This window comes from Magnolia sinica, chromosome 4, assembly GCF_029962835.1.
Source record: "Magnolia sinica isolate HGM2019 chromosome 4, MsV1, whole genome shotgun sequence".
In the NCBI taxonomy this organism is placed as follows: domain Eukaryota; kingdom Viridiplantae; phylum Streptophyta; class Magnoliopsida; order Magnoliales; family Magnoliaceae; genus Magnolia; species Magnolia sinica.
The window spans coordinates 104,760,822-104,778,174 of NC_080576.1; the positions used below are offsets into that span (position 1 = coordinate 104,760,822).

At 38.3% G+C, this 17,353-nt stretch overlaps 1 protein-coding gene across 3 annotated transcripts; it reads left to right on the forward strand.

Moving 5' to 3' along the window:
* The first annotated feature begins 1,131 nt into the window (after positions 1 to 1,131).
* On the forward strand, positions 1,132 to 16,827 carry LOC131243612 (phragmoplastin interacting protein 1). Of its 3 annotated transcripts, XM_058243094.1 has the most exons (6): positions 1,132 to 1,721; positions 10,676 to 10,714; positions 10,825 to 10,996; positions 15,307 to 15,353; positions 15,756 to 16,285; positions 16,416 to 16,827. In XM_058243094.1, the coding sequence occupies exons 1-5, from the start codon at positions 1,240 to 1,242 to the stop codon at positions 16,267 to 16,269; spliced, it is 1,254 nt and encodes a 417-aa protein (XP_058099077.1). In that variant the 5' UTR covers positions 1,132 to 1,239; the 3' UTR covers positions 16,270 to 16,285; positions 16,416 to 16,827. The 3 variants fall into 3 exon arrangements, with proteins under 3 accessions (XP_058099077.1, XP_058099076.1, XP_058099078.1); XM_058243093.1 differs by having other exon boundaries at positions 15,756 to 16,827; XM_058243095.1 differs by lacking the exon at positions 10,676 to 10,714 and having other exon boundaries at positions 1,133 to 1,721; positions 15,756 to 16,827.
* Positions 16,828 to 17,353: the final 526 nt, after the last annotated feature.

Genomic DNA, 17,353 nt, shown 5'->3' on the forward strand with positions numbered 1-17,353 from the left:
TTCGTAGTTGATTTATCAACCAGGGTCGTCCATCTAGTTTCTCTTTCCATCGATGGAATATGGCTCAAAATGCATGCTCAGCTGATCTTAGCCGTCCGATTCAGGTCCCTCCAAAGCGAGGGTAAGAAGCAAAATTGGTTAATTTTACAATGAAGGACGGAGGCAGGGGCAACGGCTTAGTGGGTGAGGCCCTGACCGTGGGGCCTACCTCCATGCATGTGTTGTATATCCATGCCCGTCCATCCGGTTTTTCTGGCTCATTTTAGAAAAGGGTCTCAAAATTGAGGTAGAACAAATCTCAGGTGGACCACACCATAGGAAAACGTTGGTGATTGAACCCCACCATTAAAAACTTCTGGACGAAGGGAAAACACATATAGCAGCTTGATCCAAAACTTTTGTGGCCCCAAGAAGTTTTTAATGGTGGGAATTTAATTTCTATTGTGTGGTTCAACTGAGATTTTGATCTGCCTAATTTTTGAAATCATGCACAAAAATGATTTGACAAAAAGGATGGACGGTGTAGATATACAAAAAATACATAGATGTGGCCCCCATGGTCAGGGTTGGTGCTCAACCCTAGCCCTAACCCAAGGTTCCTATACCTCAGCCCTGACCCAACCTCAACCCCGGTTGGGGAATTCTCAATCTAAGCCCAACCCAAGCGGCACGGTCAGGTTGGCCGAATTGATCGGGTAGATATATGCTAATATTTTCACTATTACACTAGTCTATTATATTTTCAAGTATTATTTTTTGTACCTATATATATATATATAGTTATTTATTATAAAGAAATTTATTTTTTCTAAACAAACAAACTAAAATACTGGACAACTACTCCTTTAAAACATATATTGTGTATCAAGCAATTTATTTGGGAGAGAGAAACCCAGCATATCTTATTAACTTGAGTCATTAGAAATGATGTGGACCAATGAAAACCAATGGTATCGAAATTTTCCGTGCATTGAACGCAAATGACCTGCACTTAATTATAATTAATTTATAAAGAACTTAGCAACCCAAGATCTCAACCCGGACCCAACCCAAGTTTCGTCGGGTCGGTGTTTGCATTGCCAAGCCCGAGACCAAAGCCTATACATCCTGCCCGAAGCCCAATCTAATGTCGGGTGGGTCACCGGTCGGTCGGGTTGAACCCGCCCAACTTTCATCCCTACTTCACACGAACAAAAGAAGACACCTCTGGCTCTCCATTTCTGCAACTACAATCGCAAGATGGTTTTATCCAACAAGAAGCTCAAGCAAAAGCTCAGAGCCGCTGTGGTCGAGTCTCTTACAGCATCAGAAGCACCCAAAGATGCACATCTGCAGCCTCAGACCCTCAAACAGCTCCTGGACTCTGCAACCCAAAAGCCCAGATTCTCAAAGAGAGAGATTAGAAGGAAGAAGCATCCGTCTTTGGGGGATTCGAAGCCTGTTGAAGGAAGTAAGGATGCCCAGAAAGAGAATAAGGAGGTTGGTTTGAATGAGAAGAAGGAGAAGAAGAAGAAGAGGAAGAGGATGGAGGGTGGAGATGAATCAACCGTGGAGAGAGGGGATGGAGGTGACAGGCTAGCGGTAGAGAAGAAACCGGAGAAGGAGAAAAAGGGGAAAAAGAAAGAGAAGAAGAAAAAGAAGAATAAGAATAAGAAGGCGATTGACAATGGCGGTGGAGAAAGTAAGGAAGGGGCGACGGATTCGTCGATTATCGATGCAAGGTAATGCAGTGTTACTTTTATTTATTTATTTATTTCAATTTCAGCTGTTTGGTTTGGTCTTTGTGATTTGAAGTGATTGTATTTAAGACCTTTTTTTTTTCTTTCTTTTTTCTCTTTTAGTCTGATGATTGGATTAGGGAAAATGCTGTAACTCATGTTCTTGTTTTAGGGGTTGTTTGGATGCTGTAACAAAAGAAGACTCCTCTCTCTCTCTCTCTCTCTCTCTCTCTCTCTCTCTCTCTGATATGCCATTTGAATGTTTTTTTTTTTTTTTTTTTTTTAATGAATTACTTCCCTAAACATTCCAGGTGTGATACACAAGATATAAACCATTTACAGGCTATCCAAACTCTGTAAATGGTAAATCATTTACAGACTGTAAATGATTTTCTAGTAAGTCATTTACAACTTAAACCATTTACTACCAGCCAAATGTTAGCAGTTTTCGATTGGTCAGTTAGATAGTAATACAAGCATGAATAATCATAAGAAGCGTGTGATGAACATGTGGTCCCGAAAAACCCAATTTGTGGGTACCTATGGCCCGTCCAGTGGCCCCCACATGTTGAGTCGTACTTAGAGATTTTTAAGAGGTAGGGATCCTTTGTGTGATTCTAGATTGATTCTTTGAAGTCTTTATTTAGTAAAGATTTTGAAGGGATGCTTTAGGATCTATGGGATTTAAAAAAATTTGGACTAAAACAGAGTATATGGAGAGCAAATTTAATAACTATAGCAGTGGAAATGAGGAAGTATTTAAGATTGCAAGCCAGGAAGTTGCCCAAAGTGACCACTTCAATATCTTGGGTCAATAATTTATGAGAGTGAGGAGATTGAGAAGGATGCTGCCCATAGAATTCGAGCTGGGTGGAAGAAATGGAGATGTGCCTCAGGAGTTTTATGTGATCGTCCTGTACCATTCAAACTGAAAGGGAAGTTTTATGGGATAGGTATAAAACCAGCCATACTTTATGGGATAGAATGTTGGGTAGTTAAGGAGCAACATGTTCATAAGATGAGTATGGCTTCAATGAGGATGTTGAGATGGATGAGTGGCAAGATGGGGAAGGATAGGATATAGAAATGAATGCATTCGAGGAAACTTAGGAGTAGCAACAATAGATAATAAGATGAGGGGAAGTATGCTTGGATGGTGATGTAGGCCCATGGCCCACCGCAGGGCCCGTCAATGATGTAGACCCATGGCCCACCACAGGACCCAGTATGTGCTTATTTTGGACTGTTTGTTGATATATTTAGGGTATACATATCATGAACTGCAATTTACTATCCGTAGAAGACGTGGGGGCTGATTTAAAGATGTGATTAAAGCTTTTGAGGATAATTTCCAAGGTTTGCTTTTACTATCATTAGGCTTGTTGTCATCTTAGGTAAATTAGATTAATTGGAAATTAAAGGAAATTGATTTGAAATTAATCTAATAGTTAGGGGTTTTCATTAAAGATGATCTTTAGGGTCTATAAGAGGGGGTGGTGGAGGAGGTAGGCATTCCAAATTTTCTAGTTGTGAGTTTTCTAAAGTATTGTAAGAGAAAAAGTTTGATATCAATAAAGTTATTTCTCCCTCTTTACTCAAATATTCTTGTAGGTGTACTTTTGTCCATTTCCTTGTGATTTGGGAGTGACGATTTCATTAACTTGATAACCGAGTTGCACCCGGTGGTTTAGTCATGTGCAATGGAGACTAAGAACTGTGCTGGATAGAAGGACTGAGGTGGTACAAGTTGAAAGCTAAAAGCGCAAGGCAAAGGCCCAAAAGGATGTAGGTGAAAGTAGTAAGAAAAGACTTGATGCCAATGTTCCAGTTGAAGTTTTGGCCCTTGATAGAGTAGTATGGTGGAACAGGATTCATGCAGCCAACTCAATTAGTTGGGATAAGGCTTAGATGATGTTGTTGCTGGTGATGATGATTTTAAAGGAATCTTTTAAGGGATATTAAGTTATTGGTGGTTTTCTATTTTGAGAGACTTGTCTTAGAAGATCTTTAATAGTATTTACTAATATATTTTTTCCTTTTTTGAAGATTGAAAATTTTATTAAGATTCAGAAATGGCAAAAAGAAAACAGAAAAGAAATTGAAAGCAAACTACATAAGCAACAACAAAATAGAATAACAACAAAGAAACAAAAAGACACAGAAACAAAAACAAACAAAATAGGAAAACAACTAAACAACCATACAACTCGAAATAGTGAAGAACAACATTATCTTATGGAATCTTCAATAAGGATATTAATATCTTGGAGATCTTAATAAGATTAAAAGTAGATAAGCATGAGAGAGAAAAAGAGATAAACAACTAAACAATAAGAATAACATTATCTCATGGAGATCTTGGAGATCTTAATAAGATTTAGGTCCATATATGTGATATTTCTTGTTCCTTTCTTAATTTAGAATAATTGAGTTTATATGTATGTCTTTGTAGTTGTCGTATAGCAATGGAGATTGGAATATATATATATATATATATATATATATATAAAGAGTGCGTTTTGGGAGAAAGTATTCTCTTGTAGAGGGAGCAAAACCCTATAAAATCAAGTATCAACCCATTGAATTGTAATGTGTGCAAAATCCATTCTTCTCTTCTCATTTTCCTTCCACCGTCCTACATTAGATATAGATTAATTGATTGCCAATATCGTTTGATTTTAGGATCCATTTGAATTGTAGGAAAAGAAAAGAAAAAAAAATGTAATAATTATTTAATTGTTATTTCCAAGTGCACTATTAAAATGGGTTCCTATAGGTTCCATTTATAGGGGGTCTTGTTTGGATAACAAGTGGAAATCTCATATTCCTCTCACAACGGTCAACTAGTTTCTTTTTTGCCAGAAAATCCTATGGAAAAGTCTAATGATTGTTGTGTGTAATCCACATTTTATTTGCTATCCAAACAACACAAAATAAATAATCATTAGATAATTATTACTGTTTTCTTTTCTCACAATCCAAACAGATCCCAAACATACAATTCAAGTGCTGAATTTTAAGTTGATGGATAATTGAAACCCATCAATTGTTCGGCCTAACAAACTTTACATGTGGGGCCATCTTTTGATCCAAATTGTTCATATGATGGGTGCCAAAAGTGGCTGTGAGATACCCAAATAATCTCCTCGATCAAATGATCCTAACTGTCCAATTTGCCCCCCTTAAATGTGGGCCATTGGTTGTAGTTGTCCAAGTTTGTTGAATATCTAGGTCTTTAGGGCATGGAGCATCCCACTATGGGCCCACCAAATCAAAATGATTAGGTAGACATAAGTCGAGGATTTGAGGTCCTGTTGTAATGTTGCTGGGTCAAAAAATTAAAAAGTAAAAAAGAAAGAAAGAAAGAAAAAGACAGAAAAGCACTGTTGGTCTTGGTTGAGCGTTATATATTACCTCTTTGTGAAATCTTTGAGATTTGAAAGGTTCGATGTCCATCATTTTGGGGTTATGAGATGCTTGTATTGTTTCTTTGTGTTGTTCAAATGCATATTTGCAGTTGATCGACTGTTTATCTCTCGTTGTTGAAAGTCCGCGTGGTGAAGCCTGTTATTTCATTCTATGTTGTTTGGCACAATCCTTGTGATTGGAATGGTTCAATTGTTAAAACCCATGTTTCTTTCTTTAGTGTTTTAATTTGGTTGGTAAGCTCTGTTTGGCAGACCGTATCAGTTCATTAACAGAACCCATCAAAATACATTCTTGAGTCAAAAGGCAAAAGAATTATACTATAAGGTTATTACTTATTAGCATTATCGATGCATCATGCATATTATCGTGTAACTATTACTCAATTTGTTTCCATAACTTCTAACTCCAATAGTGCAAAATTTCTGCATTAACTGAGATAGCAAGGGATATGGTCAATCCAGCTTCTCATACACCAAGGACATTTGATGTCTTCATATTGCAGCAACTCTTTTGGTGAACTTCTTAGGGCCTGTTTGGTTTTCCAATTACAACGGTAAATGGCTGTAAAAGCGTAATGATTATTTACTCTTGTAATTGTGTGGTGATATCACTTACATTTGACTACAATGATGATTTTGCTACATTGTTTGTTTCACCCACAAATCACTATAAAAATGGTAGTTTTATAATGTGAAAATGTAACAATTACAATTTACTTGCTCTACGAGTGTATTTGACTCTTAATTTACGAGCCATAATTCCTATTTAACAAACACCTGGAATGATACTGATGACTCATTCACTTTGCATTTCATAGGAAATTGGAAAACCAAATAGGCCTTTAGAGAACTTTATGTTTGGTACAAAATATTTTGGCCTAAGACATTGGGGACCATTATGCACTATGTGCTTCCTTCAAGATGAGCCTACACAGAAGAGTGCTGTGAATTCTTCATTGTCCTTCATGCTTAATTTAGACGAAATGATGCCGGATGGTGGAAAGAAAATAAGAAGAGGAAAAGAATGAGTTTTGCCCACACTACAATTCAAAAGGTTTCTAATGTATGGGCATTTTCACACCGGGCTCGAGTGGGGTGGCTTATGTGAAGCGGGGGCACACTCGGGGTGGGCAGCCCGTGTGAGGCAAGACCATGTGAAGTGGGGCCCATAAGGGAGGTTCGGTCGAGGGCGTGACCTAGGCTATGGGATAAATGGATTGATTCGCTACACTTTATTAATTCGAGCTTTTAGAGCAAGTGGTTAGTTGTCCTGCATCAAAAGTGGTACCAGAGCGGGAGGTCTCGTGTTTGAGACTCCTCACCGAAGGTGATTAATGTAGGGGCATTTTCACACCAGGCTCGAATGGGGTGGCCTGTGTGAAGTGGGGGTATACTCGAGGTGGGTGGCCCATGTGAGGCGGGTGGCTTGTGTGTGGCAGGACCCATGCGAAGTAGGGCCCATGAGGGGGGTTCGACCAAGGGCCTGACTCAGGCTACGAGATAAAGGGATTGATTCACCACACTCTATTAGTTCAAGCTTTTAAAGCAAGTGGCTAGTTGTCATGCGTTAGTTTCTCTCTTTGCAAGAGAATAATGAACTCACTCTTTTTTATTCCATCTTCATCACCATACGACATCTATGAAGAGATGTATGAAGACTTAATTATTTAAATTAGGAAAAACCCAAAAATACTACACATATGGACCTAATTCCATCTTCTTCTCCCTACTTTTTATTCCCTTAGTCTTATCTCTAACTTATTAAGATCGCCCAAAAGATATTAATATATTTTATTAAAAATCCCCTAATATATTAATGTCCTATGAAAGATCTACAAAGACTCAAATATCTCATATTTTAGCCCTATTTTATTTCCTCTTTCCTCTTTCCTCTAATGTTAATTGTTGTAATATGATGACAATTGACAACTGGATTCTGACGGAATCCAATTATTTTGATAAGGTTCATTTTAGAACACCTCATGTTGCCCTGTGGAGGAGGTTATGTCCATTAGATGCAGATCCACACCGTCCATCAAGTGCGCTACCTCTTGTTAACCATGGATCCAACAATTTAGCCTCATCCAAAACTCAAGTGGGCCACACCATGGGTAACAGTTGGGATGGAGATGCCTACCATTTGGGTGGCCAGCCGTAGTTTGTATATGATATCAAATCCATTCATTTGATGTGTCCTACCTAGATGAAGATGCACTCCAATAATCAGGCCATTATAAAACTAAGGTGGGCCTACTAATGAATTTAGCTAGGCATGTGTTGAGGAATAAAAAATCAGTTGTGCGACCACGCAACAAGGAAGTGTTGCGCGACTGTGCAACAGAAGAAAGAAGCCAGGGACAGAGTATGTATTTGCGCGGCTAAGCAAAAGGAAATGATTCTGGAGCTGTTGCGTGACCGCGCAATAGACCATCTTTATGAAGAGTGTAATATGCATTTCGCGACCGCGCAATGTGAGAGATGAATGCAACCTCACAACGATGATATGTTGCGCGGATTGGGGACTTCACACGTGCAAATGCTTATAAATACCCCCTCACCCTGCTCATTTGGATACTTGAAACATTCAAGAGCTCCTGGAGTAGAAGAATTGCAGAATTCATGTATCGAGAAGTCTCCGAAGAAGAATGAGAAAGGAGAAGTAATAGGAATTGAGCCCATTGTGCGACCGTGCAACAGGGTTGTGTTGCGCGACCGCGCAACAGTGATCCTCACGCAACAGTGATCCCACGCAAATTCTTCAACAAAGTTGTTGTTGTCCACATAATCAAGGCTATGGATTATCAATTCAAGTCTCATGGCTCGTGTATCAGCATGAATCAAGGGTTTCAAACCATCATAACTCTTCTGTCATTTCGATGGGCACTCCACATGGTCGAAATGCTATCAGAATTGTTGTTTTCAATTGTTATTTGAAGTTGTACTGTTAATTGTATTTTGTTTTAGAATTAGGGCAATGTAAGGAATGTAACTAATAAGAACTTAGATTAATAAAATTATTGATGACGAACATTCTTTCATTTAAGTTTCTTTGTTATTCTTAGAACATAGATATTCCAATCTCCGAAACACGTTTCTGATCAAAACAGCATGATGTTACATTGTTCCTAATTTTTGGCCCATTTGAGTTTCGGATTGTATTTTGTTTGAAGTTGTACTGTTAATTGTATTTTGTTTTAGAATTAGGGCAATGTAAGGAATGTAACTAATAAGAACTTAGATTAATAAAATTATTGATGACGTGCATTCTTTCATTCAAGTTTCTTTGTTATTCTTAGAACATAGATGTTCCAATCTCCGAAACACGTTTCTGATCAAAACAGCATGATGTTACATTGTTCCTAATTTTTGGCCCTTTTGAGTTTCGGATTGTATTTTGTTTGAAGTTGTACTGTTAATTGTATTTTGTTTTAGAATTAGGGCAATGTAAGGAATGTAACTAATAAGAACTTAGATTAATAAAATTATTGATGACGAGCATTCTTTCATTTAAGTTTCTTTGTTATTCTTAGAACATAGATATTCCAATCTCCGAAACACGTTTCTGATCAAAACAGCATGATGTTACATTGTTCCTAATTTTTGGCCCATTTGAGTTTCGGATTGTATTTTGTTTGAAGTTGTACTGTTAATTGTATTTTGTTTTAGAATTAGGGCAATGTAAGGAATGTAACTAATAAGAACTTAGATTAATAAAATTATTGATGACGAGCATTCTTTCATTTAAGTTTCTTTGTTATTCTTAGAACATAGATATTCCAATCTCCGAAACACGTTTCTGATCAAAACAGCATGATGTTACATTGTTCCTAATTTTTGGCCCATTTGAGTTTCGGATTGTATTTTGTTTGAAGTTGTACTGTTAATTGTATTTTGTTTTAGAATTAGGGCAATGTAAGGAATGTAACTAATAAGAACTTAGATTAATAAAATTATTGATGACGAGCATTCTTCATCTAAGTTTCTTTGTTATTCTTAGAACATAGATACTCCAATCTCCGAAACACGTTTCTGATCAAAACAGCATGATGTTACATTGTTCCTAATTTTTGGCCCATTTGAGTTTCGGATTGACCTGATTTTTTAGATCATGGCAAAAAATGGGGTGGCGCATTTGATGGACAGTGTGAATATTAACAACATAGATCATTTCCCCCACTTCAGTGGTAGGTATACCCCTCCCTACCCTACACCTACCCCTATATCTGCCCCCTTCCATTTTGGGGCCATTCGAGCTTCCGTATTTAAGTGAAATGGGGCTGAGTATCTCTTGTAACCTATTGGGATGGCCCTTACCTCCTGGTAACCTTCAATATGCACTAAAAAAGGATTGTATATGTGTCATGATTATAAGACAATCCAAACCGTCCAAATTGTTGAATAAGCTATGTATGAGTATAATAGAAACGTTGCATTCAGCCTCTCACACAAGTGGTGACGTGAGAAAGGCTACTAAACACTTTGCACTATCCACATGTGCTTATACAATAGCTAGTGTTATTGTGTTACTGCCAAACATAATATATCCATTATCATGACCAATGTTCGAATTATCTCTGATATTATCTTTATCTCCAGCTCAGCGATACTGATAACACTGGTAGCGATACCGATAAGGCTGCTAGTATCAGAAATTCCAGGTATTAGTAATGTGTATCGGTAAGTATCGCCAACGTATCAATATCGCTAATGTAATCGTCAATATTTTCAACTATGTAAATTCTAGGTGTCGCTTGTATTGTCAATGCTTCAATATCACTGATGTATCGCCAATAATTTTGACTATGTAAATTCTAAGTAATGCTTGTATCATAAGTGTATTGATGATATTTCAATAATATCACCAACGTATTGATATCATCCGAATTTTGTTTATTGGAAATTTTTTTTTCATAGGCACATGGTTGTATGTAGTGTTCAATTCGTCCTTGATAATATTAATAATATCTCAATATTATCGATATCACAACATGCGCGATATTGAAACCACAATCTTTCGTTTTCTTTCCAACTGTTGATGATTTCTTGGTGAAATATTATGTGTTGTTGATATTTTGCAATATTGATGGATGTTTGGATGGAAGGTTGGATGGTTAAATAGGCTGGATGGGATAATTGGACTGATTTCTTACAACAACACATGCTTTTAAGGCCCCATTAAATGGAAACTTGTTATGTATGCATTCTTTTTACAAATTTTTTTTTTCTAAATATGTAAATATGTACCTTTTTAACATCTCCTAAAGTTTCGTTGAAGATTCCACTGTTTTCCCCATGTTTCCCCGCATTTCTATTTATCAGCGATATTGATATTGTTTTTGTATCTCTGGCCAGCGAAACTTGAAGCGATACCGATACTTCGAACACTGGTCATGACAGCTTTTATCATCATTAAATAATCTTATCTAGGCAACACTATTCACATAGCTGAATGACACGCCAAAAGGGCCCTTAATGTTTTCCAGTGGTCTCCTACAGTTCCTTTTCTAATAATGTTTCTTGATGGCATAGGTATATAGATTCAAAGTTTATTGGTTGTCATACTCATTGGTAATCAATGGATTCAAAACGAAGAATTAAGTTTTTTTTTTTTTGTTTTTTCCTTTTCTTTTTTCAATTTCTAGTGACAAGGTTTCTCACATTCATCACATTGTTTGCAGTCAAGAAAATGGGAATGTTGCTACGAAGGTCTATGTAGGTGGGATTCCCTATTACTCGACTGAGGACGATATACGAAGCTTCTTCGAGAGTTGTGGCAGCATAACCGAAGTCGATTGCATGACGTTTCCAGAGAGTGGGAAGTTCAGGGGAATTGCTATGATTAATTTCAAGGTTAGTTTTTTCTGTTGACGTACCTTGAATACTCTCTCTCTCTCTCTCTCTCTCTCTCTCTCTCTCTCTCTCTCTCTCTCTCTCACGCACACACGCTCACCAAAATATCGTGTGTCACTCTATGGAGACGTGGCAAAAATGTATATTTATCCAGACTGCTCATCTGGCAGGCCCATCATGAACTAGCCATAGCTCAGAAGTCACACCAGATGAATGATTCAATTGCTCAAATAAATAAATAAAATAATAAACCTATTTGCCGCTAGCTTCAACCTGCAATGGAAAAGTGCATGATCATCATCGGCGGCACCAATAGAGAAATGCCATATTGGAGTGTTAAATATCAATGCCTTTTCCATGGAAGATGGTATTGAACTCATGGCATCAAACTTGCAGAATATAGCATGTCCCAACCGAGCTACATCAATGCCATATTGCCATTGTTAGTCAGATTCTGTACTCAGTGTCATACAATGCTTCTAATGTTTTGCATTGACTTAGTGACATGCCCTGGTAAATAGTACTTGGATGAATGTCATGCATCTTCTATAACTATTGTGGCTGTACCGTGCCAGATGACAAAACTTGCACACTGCAACTCATCCACTATATGTCATATGCATGCACGCCAATCCAAACCATACAGATCGTGAACCCCATTGTGGATCGGCCATCATTATCATCATCTATGCTTGGGGTCAGCTACATGAATCCTTTTCTGCCATTCTACTCTATCAAGGGTCATAACTTTAATTAGACCATAGGTCATTTAGTCATTTCCTACTACCTCCACCCCCGTCCTTTTGGTCCTTCCCTTCTACAAACTCACTCCTAGCCGGAGCAGTTCTTGGTCACCATTGCACTTGCACATGACCAAACCATCTACATCTACTTTCGCTTATCTTGTTACCAATTGGTGCTACTCTTAAATTCTCTCAAATGCATTCATTTCTAATTCCATCCTTGTCTTGCCACTCATCCTTCTCAACATTTCAGCTAGACTCATCTTATGGACATGTTATTCCTTAACAACCCAACATTTTGTCCCATAAAGCATGGCTAGTCTTATAGCCATCCTATAAAATTTCCCTTTTGGTTTGAATGTTACACAACAATCACATGAAACTCCAGAGGCACAACTCGATTTCTTCCACCCCGCTTGAATGTTATGGGCAACATCCTTCTCAATCTCACCACTCACAAATTATCAACCCAGGATATAAGTTGTCACTTTGGGAAACTTCTTGGTCAGTAATATGTACTAATTCCTCATTCTCACTGCTTTTATTACTAAAACTGCACTCCATATGCTCAGTTTTAGTTGAATTAATTTTAAATCCTTTAGAGTCTAAAGCACATCTTCATAAATCTAGCTTTGCGTTTACACCCTCCTTTGTCTTCTCAATCAATACTATGTTATCTGTAATCAACATACACCATGGGATCTCTTCCTATAAATGCCTCGTTAACTCATCCATAACCAATGCGAAAAGATACAAACTCAATGCCGACCCCTAGTGCAAGCCTATAGTGGTTGGGAACTCATCTCTCCACTAGTGGTCCTCACATTTGTTATTGCTCCCAGACACATATCCTTCATCATATCAATGTCCTCTTGAAATTCATTCTCTCTTAACACTCATAAAATTAACTCTCTAGGGACCCTATCCTAAGCTATCTTTAAGTTGATAAAGACCATGTGGAGATCCTTCCTTTTCTTCTTGTGTTTCTCCATCACTTGTCTAAGTAGTAAAATAGCTTCAGTGGTAGACCTCCTGGTGTGAAACCAAACTGATTTTCTAATAATTCGTCTCATGCCTTAGTCTTTGCTCAATCACTCTTTCTTAAAGTTTCATAGTATGGCTCATAAGTTTAATCACACAATAGTTAGCGCAATTCCGTGTTTCCTTTATTCTTATAAATAGGTTTTCTGGTACTTTTCCTCCATTCGTCTGGTATTTTTTCGATCTTACAATCTTGTTGAACAACTTTGTCAAGCAAAATAACCCAATATCTCCTATACACTTCTAAACCTCTATTGGTATAGCATCTAGTCTAAGGGTCTTTTTTATTTTCATCTTTCTCAAAGCTTCTTTCATTTCAGATATCCTAATCCTATGAAAGTATCTATGGACTCTGATGTTATTTGAGTTTATGGTTCCTTCTACTTTATGCTCTCAGAGTGATTGCCATTAACAAGTCTCTGAAAATAGTGTCTCCTCCTTTTAATATTTATTGATCTCATTGTCCTTGATTACCCTCTAGACATCATTCTCAATGACTTAACATGATCTAGATCCCTACCCCTCTCTCATTTTTGCAAGTTTGAAGACATCTTTCTCACCTTCTCGTCTTGCCCCCAATCTATTGTAAAGATCATTGTAAGCTTTAAATTTAGCTTCACTTACCACTTTCTTAGCAATCTTTTTGGCATTTCTAATCCCTTTTCTAGGCTTTGAAACATGTCGCTTCTCATTAATAGTTTTTTGTACACCATCATTCCACCACTAAGTTTCCTCATATGATTGGTTTTCCTCTCTAGAATTAGATACTCCTAAAACATGTTTTGCCACTTTCCTCATGCACTCAACCATATCATTTCACATAACCTTTACTTCTTCCTCGACATTGCACTTTCCTTCTTCCATCAATTTATTCCTGAATAACATTATTTTCTTTTCTTTTAAATTCCGCCACCTAGTTTTTGGACACCTGTTAATTTCATTTCCTTTCTTCCATCTCATAATGTAAACATCCATAACCGTTAACCTACGTTGCATGGTCAAATTCTCTCCATGTTCCACCTTGCAATCCTTACATTTGATCGTTCTATCTTCTTAAGTAAAAAGAAATCTATTTGGCTTGTGTATGATCCACTTTTGAAAGTTATTAATATTCATCTTAAAAATAAAAAAATAAAAAATAAAATAAAATAAAATAAAATAAAATAAAAATCTCTCTTCTTAAAGTCTGTGTTTGCTAGAGCTAGAATGTATGCCATAGCCAAGGATAACTTCTCCCATCTCATTTCTTCTCCCAAATGCACATCCTCCACATACCCTCTTATATCCTCTACTTTCTTTTCCCACATGATCATTTGACTCTCCTACAAATATCATCTCTCCATTCAGAATTTCTTGCATCAGTCCATCCATATCCTCTCAGAATTATCTCTTGATTCTATCCCCTGACCCTACTTACGGCACCTCTCTTAACACAAGTTTTATTAATAAAATCATATCACTTGCTCTCATAATATCTACAACTTTATCCTGTAAATCTTTATCTACCACCATCCCAACCCCATTTCTATTATTGCCCATTCCTATATACCAATGCTTATATCCATCAATTTCTCTAGGTTTAACTCCTTTCCACTTGGTCTTCTAAAAACAAGGTATGTTAACTCTCTTTCGTTTCATCGTATCTACTAACTCCATACTCTTACCTGTCAATGTTTCTATATTCCATGAGGCAAGACGAATCATATTCTCTTGAACTAGCTTCTTTACCAGCACACATCCAAAATGGCACGGGAACCTGTGCCTACTTCTCACAGCAACTAGGCGCCAATGCAGTGTTGCTTTTTCGGGGACACCGTAGCCAACCCTTGCCCATTTCTCACTACACCCGAGTTCCGATGCAGCACGTAGCTTACAAGGAATGCCCTTGCGTGAGTTTGGAACATCATATTGTTCAGATTCATGTTCGAAGGTTTGGTAAGTTTGATTCTGGCACTGACACAACCCCCCTCCTTTATATAGGCTGGGGACCGGCAATGAATAAAATTCCTACCAACGCAATGTAATAGACTATTACATAAGTTGATTACAATCAAGCGCTATCTAATAGACTATTACATAAGTTGATTACAATCAAGCACTATCTAATAGACTATAAGTTGATTACAATCAATCGCTATCTAATAGGCTATTACATAGGTTGATTACAATCACACTGGTTAGATGATCGAAAACTGCATTGGGTAGATGATTCTCGTTACCTGATTTCAACATGTATAATGGGACTGCTAACCCTTCTTCTTTCGAACTGTCCATTTAACGGTCGCCATGTGAACATTTGGATGCTCCAATCACTGTGATTTCTGGGCTATTATCCTTCCACATTCGGGCTCATGATTTGGACGGTGAGGGTTGGCACACATGTATGCGATGTGGATGAGTCGCAGCACTCTAGCAAGGCATTTTGTGGTTTGATGGATACTGAATTTTCCTTTTGATTTTGCCACTTTTGAGTTTGCAACTGATGCAACGGCTCTGATTGCTATTGATTTGTTAAACTTCTTGCAGACTGAAGCTGCAGCTAAAAGAGCTTTAGCTCTTGACGGTGCTGACATGTGAGTATATAAGCAGTTGCTCTTTAATCCACTCTCTTCCTTTCAGTGCACATAAGTAAGAAACATGCTTAGAAATTCTATACGGAGTGATCCCCACAATAATTAAGGACTATTAAGCCGGAAGGCCACCATGTGGATGGGCCACTGCCCAATCACAGTGATTAGATGATTCTGGCCACTGGTCGTTGTTGATTTTGCTTGTTGAAGTCGCACCATTATTTATTTTCCCAACTCCGGCCTAGCTAGCTACCATTCTAGTGCCTTACTTTTTGGATCTATTGCCTGTACACATGATGGCCCAGCAAATCAACAGTCTTGATCACCATACACATGTGCAACATTAATGGCAAGAATGACTTTATGAAACTCCATGAAATGTGCATCATGACAAATTCTTTTCAGGGGTGGGTTGTTTCTAAAGATACAACCATACAAGGCCACCCGGTCCCACAAGCCATCATCAGATTTCTCGCCTGAGATCGTGGATGGATACAACAGAATCTACGTGGGGAATTTATCCTGGGATATAACTGAGGATGATTTGGGACAGCTTTTCTCCGATTGCAACATATCATCCATCCGTTTCGGCGAAGACAAAACAACTGGCGAGTTCCGGGGCTACGCCCACGTGGATTTCTCTGACAGTCCCTCTCTGACCATAGCCTTAACATTAGACCAGAAGTTGGTATGTGGACGGCCAGTGAGGATTAGGTGTGCTGTCCCCAAGAAGGAAACTGGGACCCGGTTAAGGTCAGAGTCATTTGGTGAGAATAAGAAGGCGGAGGATGGGGTGAGCACTGGCAGTGCCAAGAAAAAGAGGCGGACATGCTACGAGTGTGGTGTTGCGGGCCATTTGTCGTCGTCGTGTCCTCAAAAGCAGGCTGTCAAGGTGGAGAACTCAGGTGGCGGAAGTTGAATGCAGAAACAATCCGGTATGGAATTTCATTTATCTTTTCACATTCTTATTATTCTTTAGAATTGTGAAACTTTTTGTTCTGAGCTTGTAACTTTCGCGGTCCATGAAATTACCAAAATCCCCCAATTTTGATCTTTCTTAAATAGTAAATGGCTTAATGCAATGGGGGTTTTTGGTAATTTTTGAAATGGAAGCGAGCCAGTAGGCCCTTGTGGTGGATTCAGCCAGCAGCGGAGGTAGGCAGTAGTTTGTGCAATGTTCGTATGACTCGGCGGGTTTCTACATAGTTCAAGCTGAGTTACAACGGAACTCAGTTCAAGCTGTAAAAGAATGAGGTGGGCCCTTTGTAACCTCTCTTCTTAGTGTGTCAGAGCTGATTCACTGTTCTTGGATGCAAGCCTTTTTCCATTTCTCATTTCATTTGCAGAGATTGGCATCTATCTATTAGTTGTTGCACCCCATCTTTTCGGAAACCGAAGACATGTTTATATGCACCATGTATTCAAAATCTGAACCATTCATCAAACTTAACATCATAGAAAGCCCTTTCTGCTGAAATTTCATGTCTATTGGACACCTGAGTGGGCCACAATCTTAAGCTCAATCCAGTCAGTGGTATGCTTTCGTCCGGCAGTGATGCAGTTGTTGGGAGAAAAATGTGTAAGAACTCACTCAACCGCACCCAAACGCGTCCTTATGATGTATTTTGGTGAGAGGCCCAGTTCTCTGTTTGGTTACAGCTAACTTCTCTATTGTACTGTGTGGTGTCCATCCAAGCCATTGAATCGGATGATCCCCATCATGAATGGACCATGCCTTCAATTCTCCCAATTTGAAATCCTTGCGAAGGAGAAATTTTTGTGTATTTCTTCTTAACCATGTATGCCAATGGTCAAAAGCTCATGAGTTGTCCAATTGAGGGGATTTTTTGGGCATGGTCCATCCCTGATGGGAGCCACATGCTTCATGGCCTGGATTACCAAACTAACCGGCCCAAGCAAATTTGGGAAGTTCCCTATTAGTTACTAATAGGGAAATCGGCCTCTCTATGGAGATATCTAGGGCCTATTTGGATGCAACTTCG